The sequence below is a fragment of the Pyrgilauda ruficollis genome, unplaced genomic scaffold (assembly GCF_017590135.1).
Source record: "Pyrgilauda ruficollis isolate IOZ18807 unplaced genomic scaffold, ASM1759013v1 scaffold5, whole genome shotgun sequence".
NCBI classification, from domain to species: domain Eukaryota; kingdom Metazoa; phylum Chordata; class Aves; order Passeriformes; family Passeridae; genus Pyrgilauda; species Pyrgilauda ruficollis.
The window spans coordinates 8,308,018-8,326,124 of record NW_024526599.1 but is presented as its reverse complement, the minus strand read 5'-3'; the positions used below and the strand labels follow the sequence as shown (position 1 = coordinate 8,326,124).

Sequence of the window (18,107 nt, the reverse complement as noted above, 5' to 3'; positions counted from 1 at the left end):
GTTCTGTCAGTTTGTCCTTATCGTTCCTCCTTAGTTTGTCTCTAATATGGATGAGTAAGCTGAGTTATGTGCTGTAGTGCTTGGATGTATCACAGTTCAGTGGTTTTAGCACATCTATTTTCTTTGAATGCAAAAGGTTAATTTCATTTCAGTGTAGGTTCAATCTGGATACTGACCTTTACAACTTTGAAAACAGATAGAATCATAGTTTAATTAACCTTCCAGCTAGGACACATATTTGAAGCATACTCAAGAAGCCATATGTTTTAAATACTACTGGGAGTCACATTGGAGTAGTGGATCATTGGTATCCAGAAACATTATCACTGTCCTGAACTAGACAAAAGGAGAAGTTTATTACTGAAGTGGTGGAGCACACAGCTGGCAAGAACTAAGGTAAACTGAAAACAGAATATTGAAATTGCATCTTCGTGCTTTGTTGTGAAATAGGAACAGCAGAGAAGATACTGAAACTGATTGTCTATTGACATTTTCTCTAACCTGTCCTCTTTTCTAGCTCATTGTAGTTTTCCATGGCCCTTCTAAGTTAAAACACAAACTGGAATTAGTTTTTGTTGCTGTTTTTATAGAAACTCAACTCTGGAAGCAAGTAAAGAAAAAAAAATAGATTTAATCCCTTTACTTTGTTTTCTGCTTGATCACTCATTATTTCTAATTAGTTAAATGCTTAATAAAAATACCAGGACCTAAAACTGAATCCTTAATCCTTCCCCTGAGACTCTTCTCTATGATACTTTCTTCTCTAGAATCTCACACTATGAAAGCCTTGTTTTGCTTGTTTGTAGTAATAATTGGTACAAGGGAAAAAAATTCTAAAAAAATTTTAGACCTAAAAGAGAATCACCTGAATACCATCTACATTTTTATATTTGTGTAAGTCAATGTTTGCCAGCGTTGGGAGGTGAAGTTTCCAAAAACCTCATGGTGCTGAGGATGTTGTATGAGCATCAGACTGCAAATTGTGGACCACTACCTGAGATGAATGAGCCAAATCTTCAAAGTCTCCATTTGACTCTGAGTAAGTCAGCAGTTAAATACCTGCTTCAGATACAAGTGGCAGAATATTGTATATTTTCTTAAAATAAAACTCTGTTTGAACATAGATTGCTGGAAATCGGGAAATGTGTGAAAATTTAGAGCATTTATTACAGTGAGATCTATTGAAAAGTGAGGAAGTATGGTGTTTATTATTATTATTGTATTTAGAAAATGATGCTAGAGATGTGGCTCTAATGTTATTTCACTCAGTAGTGACTAACCAAGGCAGGATTCTTTGGTGAGAAAGCAAGAAGAGAGTAGAATGAAATCACACATTTTTCATTATTGCCTGCAGTGATGGAAAAAATGAAGAGCATGAGGTAGTAATTAGAATGTTTCATGAATAAGAGACTGGATAATTTCAGTGGCATTTTTTTGCAGCTGCAGCCCTGAAGACAAACACACATAAATGCATAGAATATTGTGGGCAAATACTCAAATCAATTACAGTGTCAGGATGTTACTCCCAACACATTAGTCTAAATTCTGTGTGGTAATTAACAGATATTAATAAAATAAATGTAGTCTATTCCGTATTCTGGTAAGTAGTTATTTATAGCCACCCTGGGAAAGTTTGAATTATTGTCTGTCCTAATTGTGCCAGGGACTTTTTTATTAGGCATGAAGGTCTGACTGGGAGGAATTAATAACTGCCTACAAAGTCTCTGCATTACAGTTTATCAGATATCTTGGCAGAGCTGCTTCTTATATTTTGGTCTTATTTTTCTGTCCGTTCATTTGTCACATCTAGAATCAGAAATTGTGCTCTCAACAGTAAAATCTTCTCTTGCTAGTGTAACATTTTGTCTACATCAGGACAGTGTCATTATTATCTGTTTTCCCCAGCCTTCCTCCTCTTTAGCCCCTTGGTGTTCCTCTTTACATCTGAGAGATTTCTGTTTGTAGCACAAAATCTGCTAAGAAGGAGCAGTCAGTAAATGCTGCGCTGTACGTGCCCATCTCTCCACACATCTTTGAGTCTAAATGTAGGTCACGTCTGTCTGTAGAAACCTTCTCTCATGAATATGTATAACTTGCTGGGCAAGTTTGCTAACAACAGGTGTATGCTGTATTCCTCATTCTTTTACTTGCATTATTTTATGTGGAAAATAGAACCAACTTTCAGCCTTTTGATTAAACATTAAGGTAGCTATAGAGAAAAAGAACCAAAAAAATATTTTGTGTAATAGTTTCCTTCCATTCCCTGACTGAATAAATGAGTAGATGGTATTAGTTAGGGCTTGTGAGTGCTAAGAATAAGCCCAACCTAATTACAATTTCCCACAGCATACGTTCATTAATGAATATAATAAATATTTCAGAAAACAGAGGGGAAAAAAATGCTGTCCTAAGATGCTCTAGAGGTTACTGAAACAAGGATGAAGCATTGGAACAGGCTGTCCAGGGAAGTGTTTGAGTCACTGACCTTGGAGTTATTTAAAAGGCATGTGGGTGTGGTGCCTGTGAATGTGGTTTAGTGGTAGATCTGGCAGTGCTGGGTTAACTTGGTGAACTCAGAGCGCTTTTCAAACAATTCTGTGATTCTGTGTTCTATGAAGGATGGATTGAAGTACATAGAAGATTTGAGTTAACTTCAGTGTTAGTTCTAAAGCAGACAAGTGGCTTTAGAGACATGTTTTAACTTGAACCTGTCTTTCTCCAGTTTTCTACACCTTCTACTGTGAATATCTATATCACTCCAGTAGCTTTCATGTAGAGCTTTGTTGAAAATAATTGTATAGAAGTTTTGTCATTCAGGCCCTAAAGCTGATATTTTGCTTTGATGGTTAAAGAGACATGAATTGCAATGTTCACATTTATGTTGAAAATTACAAACTACATAATAAGTAATTTGATTATATTAAATGATAAGTCAAAATCTGCTTAATTATTAACCTGATCTCACATTGAGATTAATTTAGGGATTTCCAGAAGAAATAGGAAAGTTGCTAGTGATTATATCTATGGAATCTATGTACATCTTGGATTCAACTGGCATAAGATTTCCTCATGTTCTTACATTTTTTATTTTCAGCTTGTGATTGTAAGGTTTCAGACGTGCTAAGCCCATAGCACCAAGATTTACAGGGCCTGTTGGTACAAAATAAATTACTCAGCTGGTAACATTTATGATTTTTTTGTCCACATTCAGAAGTGGAAGTCCTGGCCACCAGTGTGCAACATAAAGACATAAAACTTTAATTGGATAGCAGATATGAGAGGGGTGATATTGAACGTACAGAACATAGTCAAGTAATGTTTTATAGCTCTATTGTAATTGAGGCACTTTGACTTTGTGTGTTTAATTAAACTTTTATCCTTTGATAAACACTTGGCTGTTAGAAAACTACTTGACCGCCCAGAGGCTTTCATCTCTGGTTCTGATTGATTGGAATCCAGGAGGTCACAAAAACACAGACTGCAAAGTGATCCCTGAATTCCAGCTTTTGAAATGTGTTAGTTGGTCTTTTCAGTTTACAAATCAGCATATTTTCATGCTTAATGAAGATAAATTGGAATGCATATCGTTCTATGAAATAAAATCAAATTACATGGTCCATGCACCACATCTACTTTCTTGTAAAGAACTTAAAACTCTTGGCTGAAACTTACACTGACCACCACAAGTGTTCTTACAATAGAGAATTGCAGAGACCAGATGTTTGGGAGCAGTCAGACTGATAATGGAACAAACTATCAGGTCAGCATGGCAATGAAAAGCCTTTTCTTCAGATTCACTGAATTTTATGGAAAAACAAAGTTGCATCTTGTACTGGGAGGTTAGGAAAATAAATACAGTGCCTAGTGTATTGAAGGAGATTAAAACAACCAGGTGGGAAGTGCCTTATTCCATAAGAATGGTCTGAAGTTTGCAGGAAAAAGTTGTTTTGAACCTCCTGAGGATGCTCCTTTTCCTGCACAATTCCCATAGTAAATCCAACCACTTCCCACTAAATCCACTAAGCAGATTGGGGATCACAGTGTACTGAAGTACTGTCATGTTGTACAAGACAGAATGAAAACACAGATCGTTATTGATTAAGGATGGAAATGCCTAAATATATCATCTCTAAATGATAGCAATGTGTACATAATAGACCCGTTTGATTTAAGAGTGCTGCAGTGAAATTTGTGTTACATTTCTGTTTCTCCCTGGGAGAGACAAAATGGTAGCTTGATGTCAAAGTGAGGAGCATTCTATTTCACTTTCTTGTTCTATAGGTCACACCCATTTAAAAAGGATGATATGGTGTGAAAATAAGTGATAATTAAGGAGTTGCTTTATTACGCATCTGAAATCAAGATATGTACAGTGACATATCTTGGTAGACATACAGTGACACTTCACACCTGTCCTGAAGTAATAAAACTTAAGCTGGACTGCTAGGCTTACACTAGAAAAACAGATTGACAAATTAAAGCCTGCAGACTGTTAATTGCATTTGTATTTTGGAGGGGGTGGGGGGGGGGGAAGAGCATAGTGTTTTTCTTCATTTTCTATAGCTGAGAAATGTTAGGAAGTATAAAACATTTTCAGTTTTTCAAGGGAAGGTTTCTTTATCAACCACACCAAACCACAAAATCCCAGTTTCCAGTATTAAATAAATGTAAATCAAGTGTTTGTACAATCATGCAGGTTGTTGCCAGGTAATTTTAAAATGAGCGAACAAGTAGCAGAAAAGATGTGGAAATCTATCTCAAATTCTGTGGCTTACCTGTTTTAGCTAAAGTGTTCTGATTAACATAGTGAGGTGGTGGAAATTAAACAGGGTACAGTTACACTTTGATACAATAATAATTAAAGGCTTTGTGTTTTTGCTGAAGAGAAGTAACTTGGCAAATGACAGTGGAAAAGAAAAACATTAATAAGATGTTTGGAGGCCAAGCTGTGTTTTTAAATGTGACAAGTAAATCTACAGACACTATGTGTCAGAGAAGTTGGAGCCTTGTATTGAGTGTCAGTAAGTGCGCAGTTCACTGGTAAAAAACTTAACAGTGATGAATTCGTGCAAATGCTCACCCCTCCCTGTAGGTTTCTCCTTTGTGTTAAAGAGCAAGCTTTTTAAAATGCCTATGTGCATAGATAAAGCATTTACAAGACAAGTAGAGAAAACTCTTTATGTTGTTCCATATTTTGAGAAAACTGGGGACCCATTTTCCTATGTTTATTTTTCATTCTATCGCTTTTCCCTTATATTTGCACTTTCCTTTTTTTTAAAAAAAATATTTATTTTCATATTTTCTTCAGTTGTAATTAATATTATCTCTCTGTATTTTTTATTTAGTAACCTTTGTGAATAGTATTCCATACATCTTGGTAATGCCAGGGTATATCGTTATAGTACTGACTAGCAGTTTATTGATTTTTAAGTTATAGTCTTCCTTGCTTTTTCTCTGTGACATTTTAATAAAATAATAATGGCAAGCTTCACCTGTCCATTATCTGTCTTTGCAGATTTTAATTTTTAGCTGTGTGGTCAGCTTTGGATAAAACAGGCAGCCAAGGTATAATCTGAAGAGCACAGGCAGCTAAATTTACTAGATTTTTCATGCAGGGCTATGCTTAATGCATGGTGTTCAGCACACAGTTCCTGAGTCAACAAGGGCAGATACTATTTTAGATGTGTCTTTTTGCATACTAAGTATTTTAGAATGCCTTATGATAGAGAACAACCTTGGGTTAGATACTTGTGATTTTTCTTAAGGTTAAAGTATGGTCAGTCAGCTGATGGATTCAGTGAGTGAAGCTAGTGGTGTATGAAAATTTGACATCTATTTAAAGAATGAAAACAATCATGTGAAACTAGGGGAGGGTTTAGAGTATGTTAACCTAGAAAGTGGTTAGGATACTGTTGTCCATAGTCTGTGTCATTTGGAAGTGAGCTGGGTGTTATGAGATGGTTTTTTATTTTTTTGAAAAGAGGAGTGCCACAAACTTCTGTGTCACTAGGTTCAGTCTGATGTGTTGCCCTGGACCAAGGAAGCAGAAAGATCCACTGTGCACAGCTGTTCCCATGCAGCAGTGTACTACTTATTGCTTCATGTCCTGGTAGAGCTAAGTGGAGACATTTGTCAGATTGGGATGCATTGTGTTGAATAATGCAAATACTGGTACTTTTTGTTGGCACTTGTTTCTATGAACAACCAAAACATACCTGAATTGTCAACACTGCAGCACAGTCCAAAGCACCGTCCCACCAGCTACTGTGAAGAAAATTATCTCAGCCAAAACCAGTACTAACCTCATTCTCACTTGTAGTAGGCACTGCCAAAAATGATTTTCTAATAAAAGCCTCTGACTAGGTTCTTACCTTATGATTAGTCAAGGGCAGCTACGTGACACACATTGTCTGTTAAGTGATTTGTGTTGAACAAATTCCCAACTTCATAGTTATTTAATTTCTAATTTTGGTGAGGATTTCTAGGAACTTTTCATTTTTGCTACATGTGGCAGAACAAATTAAAATCTGGCCCTTTTTGTGATCTGAGAAAGGGATTTCACTTACATCAGTACATCAGGTGAGTGTTTAGCGTAGTGTTTTCTGACTGCATTCTGTGCATGCCTGTGCTTTGTTTCGAGGCTGATTCAATGCTGTGTTTTTCCTTTTTTTTCCTTTTTTTTTTTTTTTTTTTTTTTTTTTTTTTTTTTTTTTTTTTTTTTTTTTTTTTTTCCTTTTTTTCCTTTTTTTTTTTTTTTTTTTTTTGTAATGGTGCATTTGTTCCCATTTGAAAACAGCTTTGACCTTGGATATCTGTGCAACATAGAGAAAGTAACTGAATGCTGAAACATGGAAGATATGCACGTAATTGCAGGTAAAAGCATCACTGTGAAAGCCTGAACAGGAATCATGCTATTGACTCATCTTGGCCTGTGATGGAAGGTGCCCTGCCTCATTAAAGCGTGATTAGCATTTTCAACTCAAAAGGATGGTGGATCAGATTCTGATGTATTTATCATGCTTATTAGCAGCTTACCCTGAAAAAAACCCTGACACACGGAGACTAATGTGGAGCTAGGAATCTAGCACGCTGGAGATACCAGGGCAAGAGGCAGCCATAAGTAACACAGCAATATGTCTGTGCTATGCAGTTGGTAGCACTGCAAATTTTTGTTCAGAGGATAAAATGCTGAAAAAGAGGATAATTTCCTAAAATGTTTAACTCTGAACCTTATTACAGTGGAAGCACCAATGTAAAGTTTTTATGGTCTTACGTGCTGCAAATCTGGTAACAGGGATTTCGCAGTTACACAGGGCGTGTACAAGACATTAGGCCTGTACATGTTTCTTCAATAAGGTTACCCAATAGGTCATGAAGAGATAGGTTCCTCTATGTACTCTCCTGCCCATATAGAAATGTGGCATATATGTAACTTCTAAGGTAATTAAGCTAATTTTTATGTCACACTGGAATATGTAGTCTGTTTCCACAGATGACAGTCAGAGTGGCATTCTGAAATGCTTCAGCATCCTCATAACTCTTTTTGTGGCAATTAGCTGGTTTTGCACAGTTGTGCTTTACAACAGAGACCTTCAGTCTGTTTAGATTCATCTTCTCCTTGTGCCTTTCCCCTGGTGACTTGGTAGGTGATTTGACATTGATGTTGAACTTCTTAGTGGAGTTAAAATGTCTTAGAATAAGCTAGTAATTTGTTTACAAAGAAGGGAGATAGATTTTTTTTTTTTTAATATTTTCAAATATAGATTTGATTACCAATCATTTTATACTTGGTGATTTAGTGGTATGATCCATTGATAAGGGGAATTATATGTCTGAATGTTGAACATTTGAAAATATGAACAAATAGATAAAATATGTAACAGCACGGATAATAACTGCATGAAAAATAAAAGGTAACTGTCAGCTGATGATAGGCTTTTTTCTCAGTATTATTTTAGAGCTAAAATCTGCTTTGACTTCCTTTCAGAACATAAATTTCCCACATCAAACCTGTTTAGGAATTGCCAGTTACTCTGAATTTGTTAGGATGTTATCACCAGCATCTGATTTTCCCCCTCTTCCTTCCCATGGAGAAATACTGTCCAAGTCCAAACTTGCCAGGAGGCAGGGTATATGCTCTGTCAGTAGTAACCATGCCATTATCTTCTTGGCATAAATAATTTAAAATAAACAGTATTATGCTTGTATTTGTTTTAAAAACATAGACCCCAACACAAGAAACTGAAGTAGTTTTTAGTAATGTAGCAATAGCCACACCATGGGAGACAGCTTTATCCTGGCTCTGGCTATTTGCAGTAGCAGAGAGCACAGTAAATACATTTACACAGCGATTCATACAAATAGATCAAGAGATAGTTATTTATTTTTGGATGTTTTATTTATATATATGTGATGCAGTATATATGAATAATACAAATGGTAATATTCAGTGTATTTTGTTTGATATGTAATTTTATTAGTAGTTATTGTTGTCTGTACTTTGTTCTTTTAATTAAAGGTTGTATCTGTATCACAGTCTTTAATATTCACAGTGAGCTTTTTTTCCTGTCACTTGGCACTTTGAATCTAGCAGTTCTGTCATATTGAAAAGAATTCTGGGTTCCAGTAAAATTATGCATGATGCCCAGTAATTACAGTGTGTTTCTGTCTTAGGTAATTATGAGCATTGGCATTTTTGTTTAACAGTTAAAGCAAATGTTGCCTGGTTTGTGATTTTTTTTCTTTTGTTTTCATGTTGAGATACTGAAATAAGTGTATCCAGTCTGTACATTTGTTTTAATAATGTCAGCTCCTCCTCTTTCAGCAACTGATGTTCCTACTTAAGATCATCCTACTTAAGATCAGGCCATAAAGGGAAAGCAGTTTCTGCTCCTATTCAGAATTCTGGAAGTGAAAAGGTGCTGAGAGGAGGCTCCTGTGGAGATCCAGTGAGATGCTGCTATGTGGAAAGGCACTTCAGGCAGGCAGAACTGTTTGTTCGGCCTGTGTTGTGCTTACATTTAGGAGGCATTTATTTTTGTGCCATGGCTTACAGATGGATATCTGTCGTTGCAGTCGTGTGTGGAGCTCCAAGCCTGTGCGCAGATGTGCGGAGCAGCACGTGGCACCACTGGGATGCAAAGATCAGAGTCCACAAAAAAGAAAACTAAGACAAAATATTTTGTAAAAGGGCTTTTTTTGGGGGTGTGTTGGTTGTATTTGTGTGGGAAAAGCTGTTGCTTAAGATTCTCCTGTGAACGGAGATATTCTGATTAATTCTTGATGCTTTCGTGCTCACTTCAGAGCGATGAAGTGCAATTCATTAGCAAGGTGCTTGGGTCAGCCCGAGTGATCCTCGTAGCCAGAGCAAACAAGGGGCAGCTAAGGAAAGAAACCAGACAAATGGATTAGTTAAAAATGTGCTGTGCTGCCCAGCAAGACTTAAAATCATTAACCGTGCATATGAATATTTATATGTGAGCCAGAAAGCAACTAGCTAATTTCCTACTTTCCTCTTTATAATGAGAGCCTGAACTGTTCACAGCAGTATTTTAGAAATTTGTTATTACTAACCTCTTCCTCTGCCCAGTCAGGGTTTTATTCTCTTGCTTTAAAAAACAAAAATGTGTTTATAGGCAGTGTAAGTTGCATTTGCAAATTAAAAAAAAAAAGAAAATAAAAGAAGCTGTATCTAAGTACTAGAAAGCTTAATGGGTTTAGATTTAAGATGGTCCCTGAAAATAATGTCACTTCAGAAACAGTTTTGAGCTGAAATGAAGCTTTGGGAGGTAGTTTACTGTTGTAAAAAAACCCAAATTTTGCACTTATTTTTAATTATTTTAATTGCTATTTGCATACAGATTTTTGTTTTCATATGGGGGGACAGGTACATGGAAAATTCCTCCCAAAGCACTTTCATTAACATGTCATAATCTGAAATTTTGTGGCATTATTTCTCCTTTGTCTTCCTGCCAGAATTTATATTGAAGGCTGAATTACATTTTCAGTTCTATCCTTAGAAGTTGATCTTGGTAAAACCTGATTCTTAGGAAATTTACAAACACAAACTGATTTTTCGTGATATTCAAGTAGAATAGTTGGAGGAACTTTTTTTTCAGCTAAAACTTTTTAGAAAAGATACCAGTGTTTGCAGGCTGTAGCATAGGATATAGGAGATGAGATATTGGTGGTACAGGACATCTGGTAATGAGGAGAGGCATTTTAGTGTGGTCATCATATATAAGGCAACCTAAAAAGCTCGTGCGTCTCCAGGAGGACTCTTGGGAGGAGCTGTTTTGTTGCTTTGTTGACTGGATTAAAACAGTTTAAAAATTTTATTGAGAGATAAATGTGAATGTCTTGTTTTCAGTTTGTTTAAGGGCCAGGACTCTATGTGTGTGTGTGAATTTAGAAAACTCAGTCACGGAGATCAAAAATGCTCTTTACAGACATTAAATAATTCCTGCTGAGAAATGTAATTCTGGAAGGTGAATGCTATTTTCTTTGAAATAATCTGATTCAAAGATTAGGGAAATTGAATCTGATTTCCTTGATGCACAAAAATATGTGTAGATATTTGAATATATATGTGTTTGGTTAAATCCTTTGGTTATGTATTTGCTCTACTCTGCAGTGCTGTGGCCTCACCTAGAGTCCTGTGTGCAGTTTTGGGGACCACAATATGAAAAAGATACTAAGGCATTAGAGAATCCAAAGGAGAGCCACAAGGATGGTGAAGGGCCTTGAGAGGAAGCTGTATGGGGAGTGGCTGAGGTCACTGGGTCTGTTCAGCCTGGAGAAGAGGAGACTGAGGGGAGACCTCACTGCAGTTACAGCTCTCTGGTGAGAGGAAGAGGAGGGACAGACACTGATCTCTCTGTGGTGGCAGTGACAGGACCTGAGGGAATGACCTGAAGCTGTGTCAGGAGACATTTAGATTCAATATTAGGAAAAAGTTCTTCACCCAGAGGGTGTTTGGGCACTGGAACAGCTCCCCAGGGAAATGGCCACAGCACCAAGCCTGACAGAGTTCAAGAAGCATTTAGACAATGCTCTCAGGTTCATGATGTGACTCTTGGGATGTGCTGTGCAGGTCCAGGAGGTGGGCTTGATGATCCTTGTGGGTCCCTTCCAACTCAGCATATTCTATTTAATTGTTAACTTTTAAAATGTAAATTAGTATTGAATCTGTGCAAAAAAATATAATCTTACTGTTTAACAAGCTTGTAGGGAAAGCATTCTGCACTTCCTCTTCACTTAGTTATAACAAAAATCAATTATTCTTAACAATGTGAGTTCTTTGTAAACATAAATCATTAAAACAGAAGCACACAGACACTTTAATGACACATTTCAAGAGTGATTTTGCCGTAACTTTCCTATTCTGTTCTTTTGTTGTATGAATAGGTGTGCAAGTTGAATAGGAACTTCAATGAGGAATTCTTTATTTGATTTATGTACTGTAATTTAGTGCAACACTTTTTGCTCTATTTATACTGTGGGTTTCATGATAAATCACCCTGAAATGCCTGAACCTAGTAATGATGATTAAATTTATTTCTTTGTTTTTCCAAAAAACTGTTGAGACAGCACTCATTCTCTCAGTTTAGACGATTCAGTGTAGGAGCAGTACTTTGCAGAATGTGGATGCTGTGAATGTTCAGTTTGGAGAGTCAGAATTTTGTAACCCAAGTGAAGGAGATAATGTGCCAGAGAGAAGAATGAATCATGTAAAAAGCCTGGAGAGTTGTAGTCAAGAAACAGATTTTGAAAATGAATCTTGAATGATGGATCGTCGAAAGAAAAGAAGTTAGAGTTCCAGGGTTCACTGTGCTGTCAGTATTTTTTAGTCCAAGGGATGGACAATAAAGGCTGCATGCTTTTAGTGGGGAGTTTCTCAGCTGTGATCCCTGTTCATAATTTCTAACCACAAAATGGGAACTAATTTCATGGGTCCATAACTTCTATTATTTTGAGGTCAAAGTAGAGCTACTCTAAATGATGTACCCGGAATATCCAAAGTGTGTTTTCTGTGGATATAAATGCAGACATTCAAAACTGTGTATATTTAATGTCATTGAGAAAGGATAAGCAATTATGAATTTATAACCAAAGCTACAGTGGATAATATACCACAGAAGTAGTATTTGAATCACAGGACGCTTCAGGTCAGAAAGGATCATCTACTCCACATCCCTGTTCAAAATGGGCCCAGCCTCAAGGACAAAATGTAAGAAATGAATGCATAACTTGAAGAATTTATTTTTTCTAAATTGTTCTTTAAAAAAAATTTAAAAAAAAAAGGAGTTACAAACAAACCTGAAGGTTGTTAAGTCCTGAGATTTAGTTTCTATGATAGAATAAAATGCAGAGTGCTGTGTGGTCAGGGAGCTGGGTGATGCTTGGTTTTGATAACAAATGTCCATTGTGCTACTTAGTGCTAGTGAAGATAAAGTAGAGAGAGAGATAATTCAGGATATTTATGTTTGCAGTACAAAAAAAAATGATGGCACTGAGGGATGGAATGAAAGCCTAAGCCATCTATAGTCTGGAGCAAGAAAGATAAATAGGTATATGAAAAAAGTAGTTTTAAAACTATTTTTTCATATGGATGTGATTACGGGGGTTGAGAGCAAAGTGGCTTTTTTACTACAAAAATGATAAATAAGTGTTTTTTTTGTTCTAAATGTTTGCTAACAAGTTGCCTAATGTTTCTTTTTGGTCATTTTTGCCACCACAGAGCTGTTCTGTGCCACAAAGTATTGGGGAAATACTAATTTCTAGACTAGATATGCATTAATGGAGGAGGAAATTTAGTCTTTGGTAGCTGTCACCTTCTGTATTTTTCTGTAGTTTTATTGAATAAAGGTTGAGGAGAGATGGGTCATAGTCAAGTTGAAAGCCTCTTGTGGACATGTGTTTGCATGATGCATGAATTGCAAATAAAGCTGCAGAAGCAAAAGCTCTGCTTTGGGTTTCAATACCATGTTCCTCCAAGCAGGTTATCTAACAGACGTATATATCTAGTTATCTCAGTTATCTAACACACATTATATCTAACTCAACTCCTTCTAGGTCAAAATCAGTCTTGATGATGTGAATGTTCCACTTGAGTGTTTGAACCTACATTCTCAAGTGCTGAGAAAAAGATTTTCATTATTCTCTTAAGATACACGTATTTACTAGGGGGATGAGCCCTGTTTCTGAAATGTCTTACCTTTTCAGTGTAAATGAACCTGAATCAATTGCCAGGAAAGTGTAAATACTGAAGAAATTTTTGAGTCCCTTCTCCATTCCCTCCTTTGGATTGATAGAAAAATCCCCACAACAGCCATGTGCCGTGGAAGTGTAGCTCTTTGACATGACAGTAGATGTTAAATTGAGTTACATCTTTGCATGGTCACAATTTGTTTTTCTCAGAATGTATCTGTCTAGGAAGTCATCTAGTACTGCTAATTTACCTAGAGGATAAATTCTACTTTTTTTTGTTCAAGCAGGAGTATGTTCAGTGTAACTGGGAAGTTATCATTGGAAGTTTGTTTCCATACATAAGTACCAGTTTACATGAGGAGCTCTGATGATTCCTTGATCTTTGACTCAAAATGTGTTTTTTCTGAAAAACTGCAAAATAAAACAGTAATTAAATGCTAGGATTAATTTCTTACAGAACTTTTAAAAAACTTGTATTCATGTAATTCGCGAGACTGTTGTGATGGTTTATTTCTTGAACTGTCTTCCATTGTACAGTCAGTAGCCAAGCAGAAGAAAAATAGAAGAGAACCTTTGTGCTGTCACAATCACAGAAAAGATTAGGTAAAATCCAAATTACATAACTTTTTTCATCTTTTAATTTTGTTTTCCAGAATGACAAATCCCCAGGGCGTTCCACAAGTCGATCAAGTAATATTTCAAAGGTACGCAAAATCTATTTTCTTTTTCTGGAATTTAAAGAAAACTAGGTAATTAAATACAAACCAATACTTTACTCCATTATATTCCTTATGTAGTATTTTATTTATAAGAATCAGATTTTAAAGTTTTGCTGCTGAACATGAGGGTTACCCTGTAAACTCCATCATAAGTATACAATTAGTCATTACTGAAAAATGTGTAATAATGGTAATAAGCTAATAACCCATGCACTTATTTTACCTGCTTTCCCCAAGTGTTTAATGTTACCTTAGCACTTCATCCTAAGATAGAATTACTGCTTGATTTTTCTCCTCTTGCATTACCCAAATACTAACAGCTGTAGTGTGCAAAGCTATAAATCTATCTTCATTTCAGCCTGAATTCTGAATTATTTTTACAGGGATATATTGTTCACTGAAGCCAGGACTTTACATCTAGATGCTTTTTGGTTTTTAGGAAAGAGAAGGGAAACTTTAAAAAAGGCAAAATGTTATTTTTTTACTGAAGTTCTTTGGTTTTAACCCCCTTTTTCTGCATTTTTGGTTCAGATGTGACTGAAATTTATGCCAAAGATCCAGGATGTACAGGAGGTAAAAGAGAAAAAACTTTATTTTTATTTTTTTTAATCCAGGCCTAAACATTTGCCATGCATTATGTTTGGTTCTAAATATTTTGCATTTAGGGTGAGCACAGTATCCTTAAACCTCTTCCCAAAATATTTTTGACTTTGGGGTACCCACTGTAAAACTTTTTTCTTCTCTAAGCATAAAACAAAAACAAACAAACAAAAAAAAAAAAAGACAACAAACCCCAGCTGTGATTTTAAGTTAAAATACTAGTTCCATGTTAGGTTTTGCTCTCTTAGGTTAAGAATGGAAGAAAGGCAAGGAAAAAGGTGTAGAATATATCCAGCCTGCTGTAGGATATGGCTGAAACTCTTCTAGGCTTATTGCCTATCCTCAGAAATCATACAGTTATGTGCTTACAAACTTGATCACTGGGAATTGTGTTATTTTAATTACTAGTCTAAAATTCTTTTGTCTAGCAATAGTTACTGTAAATCTATTATGAATTGATATTACTTTTTCTGCTTTTTTTAAGACAGGTGCATGGGTTGCACTGTGACAAAGCATAAATATATTCACTGACATGAGAACCATACCAGTGACTAGCATTTACTTTGAAGTGATTTCTGCAGAAATCAGTACAGTTGCTTATTAGAAAGTGATATTTGCACTGGTTTTAGTTGCAACCTAAAAACCCAGGTTTTCAGTCATGTATTTTATCTTTTTCTGATGTATAGCGTCATGCACTGTTTTGGATCACTTTTTTCTATGTGAAGCTACATGCCAATGAAGTTTTTCAAATGCTGAAAGACCTTTGATTGGAATTCCAATTTCAATTCTTGTCTGACTTGAAATGCTTTCTTTGTAAAACAGGTTTTTATGTGTGTGTGCATACGCAGAAAAGCAAACACCTGACTTTGCAGTTTAATATTGCATGGCAGAAAGTGATAGTAAAAAATACTCCACTTCAAAACAAGATTGAAAGCTTCTAGGCCAGATAAAATACATGCCTAAGGCAAGAACTGTGTTCTGTGCAATGTCAGATCTTGCATACAGCAAAGATATCCATGGGCAGAAAAATTACATAGTCTTTATGTAAAGCTATAAATCAGTGTCATCAAAACATTGTCTTCCACTGTTTTCATTTGCCTGTATGTGTAAGTTAAAAAGGGTCAAATGGAATTATATCTTAATAGTTACCATGTTTTGTGTATTCCACCCTTGGCTGGATGTAGAGCTCTTGTCCCAGAGCAGATACCACTGGATTTTGTACCAACCTATTTGTGAAATGAAATACAGCATAGATTCTGTAAATTCAGATTCTTACTTCATAATGCTCTTCAATTGTTTATTTGGAGAGGACACCTGAGGTTTGCAGTGTATGGCTGGGCAATTTTGCATGCTAGGTACGTGAATTTTAAGTCTGAATTTTATGGTATTACAGATTAAACTGAATTGTTGAACACTGAATATGTTTTATCTAGTTATAATGAGAAGGAATGGTTTTGATTTGGTATTTTACAGATAGTGGTTAGTATGTATCTATTCAGTGTAGAGGTTTTACAATCAAACATTCCCAAGACGGGTGGATGTGTGTGTGTGTAAATCAACATCTCAATTTTACCATCCAGTTTTGCAGTCTGTTGAGAGTGTAGAAGTTTAGCATGTTGCAAGGACTTTTCTTATTGCATGTAATTTTCTGTCAAAAATTTCGGTGACAGACTGTTTAAGGCAAATGAACGAACAAAACTTAAAATATTTGACTGACAGCTGTGGCTCTCTTCAGTGAATAGCAACCTGGGAATTTGTTCATTCACCTCAGCCTTTTATTTATTTCTATCAAGAAAACTCCCTTGGAACTCCAGAAGCAACTGCTTCTGTTAGTTTTCCAATCAGAGACAATTAGGAAAATGTATCAGTGCCTGATTTTTGCTGCACTTCTGTTCAATCAATAAATAAATAAACAATCTTTTTGTGTTCTGCCCTGGTAGCACTTAATTAGATATGATTAATAATTTAATAACTAGATTATTAAGTCGTATTTTTGACTGATCAGTATTTCACATTATCTTGTATTGACAAAATGTAGCCCTAGTTAGTAGTTATGGCTTTCAAAACCTATCTACATAAAGAAACCTATACACATAAACAAAAATGCGAAACACTTGGAAATGTGAGTTGTGAACCAGCCTTGATGATTTTAAATTATTACTATTTTCTTAAGCATTAGAATTTTTTTTCCACCTATTTCCTATGTTGCTGGCAGCAGAAGGAACTTAATTATTCTTTGTAAGAGATAGTATTGTGCAGATTTCAGAGCTGAAATTATCCTATCTGCATGTGTTTAAAATCTAAGTAAATTAAAAATTTGACCTTGATCATTCATTACCTATTTGCCATTGCTTAGTTTTCTGCACACTAACTTCTTCCATTAAAATTCTTATGTCTTCCAAAATAGATGTATAATTTAAGAGGAAGGGTAGTTAGAGAAGGATCTGGAGGATTCATTGTTTTCTGTTGTGGTTAGCCAGTGGAACAAATTTTGTGTCTGAATTACAGTGTGTAGACTTTATGCTCTGTATGTGTTTCTGAGGCTGCCTGGTTATGTTAAAATGCTTTCTGGAAGAAATGTTTCTAAAGTACTGTAATTATCTTTCTGTATGTTAATTATGATTCAAGAGCTCATTAGAGCAGGATGCTATCTCAGCGGCAAGATCTAAAATTCTCTGATGGGAACCTTGGGCTTATTTTTCAGTGCAGAGAAAATCAGACTTGGAGCAAATTGCCTGAATTTTGATTTGCCTCAATTACTTCTCAAAAGCCTGGAGCAGGTGTTAGAACACTTTTTATTTACTAGTCTCTGAAGCTTCCATCTAATAAAACTGTGTCGAGTTATATCAGGAAGCGAGGTGCTTGTTTTGGAATATTCTGTGTGATAATATTCACATGTCTAATTTAGAATATGAATAGCAATAGAGGAAAGAAGGAAGGAAAGAATTGTTTTTACTCTGTGTTAGCAATTTCTGATTTCTTGTGTTGGGTGGGCCTCCCCTCAATCAGATACAAATGAAAAACAAAAGGCACCAGGATGCCAATCTAGATGAAAAATTTATCATTTCCAATGTATTGATTGTCGATCTGAATCACTCAGTTTTTGACTCTGAAATAAATGTCACAAACAGGGCATGACATTCTCTAAGTAATACAATATTTATAATAAACATAGTAATAGTATAATAGTAATAAGTAAGACAATATTTATAAAAGTTATAAATTACCATTTAATCCCTTCCATTAAAATTGAATAATCTTTTACTTGGGTGTTTTGATATTCTCAAATATTTCATCTTCTGTCAGCATGAGGTGATTGTATGAAGAGTATTATATTGCAATTTGGATGGTTTACCCAGCTTGAAGCAGAACTCACTATTACACACTCTAAGTGTTTGTAATGGCCAAACATCACCATGTCTTAGGCAGTGACCATAGGTTTTATGGTGAAAAAAAACATAAAAGAACTTAAGTCTTCTTTTTAAAGAAGTTCTTACTGTGGACTTCGTTTGCCAGAACCAGGAATGCAGCATTTCCAAGATAACCTGTTGCATCCCAAAGACCAGCTGTGTGGCCCCT

General features: G+C 35.6%; 1 protein-coding gene across 1 annotated transcript in view; it reads left to right on the top strand.

Annotated features, from left to right (window-relative positions):
* MARCHF1 (membrane associated ring-CH-type finger 1) overlaps positions 1-18,107 on the top strand; it is an 83,505-nt gene that overhangs the window by 26,432 nt on the left and 38,966 nt on the right. The window contains exon 2 of the mRNA XM_041479961.1: positions 13,863-13,913. Within this exon, the coding sequence (XP_041335895.1) occupies positions 13,863-13,913 (51 nt within the window). The remainder of the gene's footprint in view (positions 1-13,862; positions 13,914-18,107) is intronic.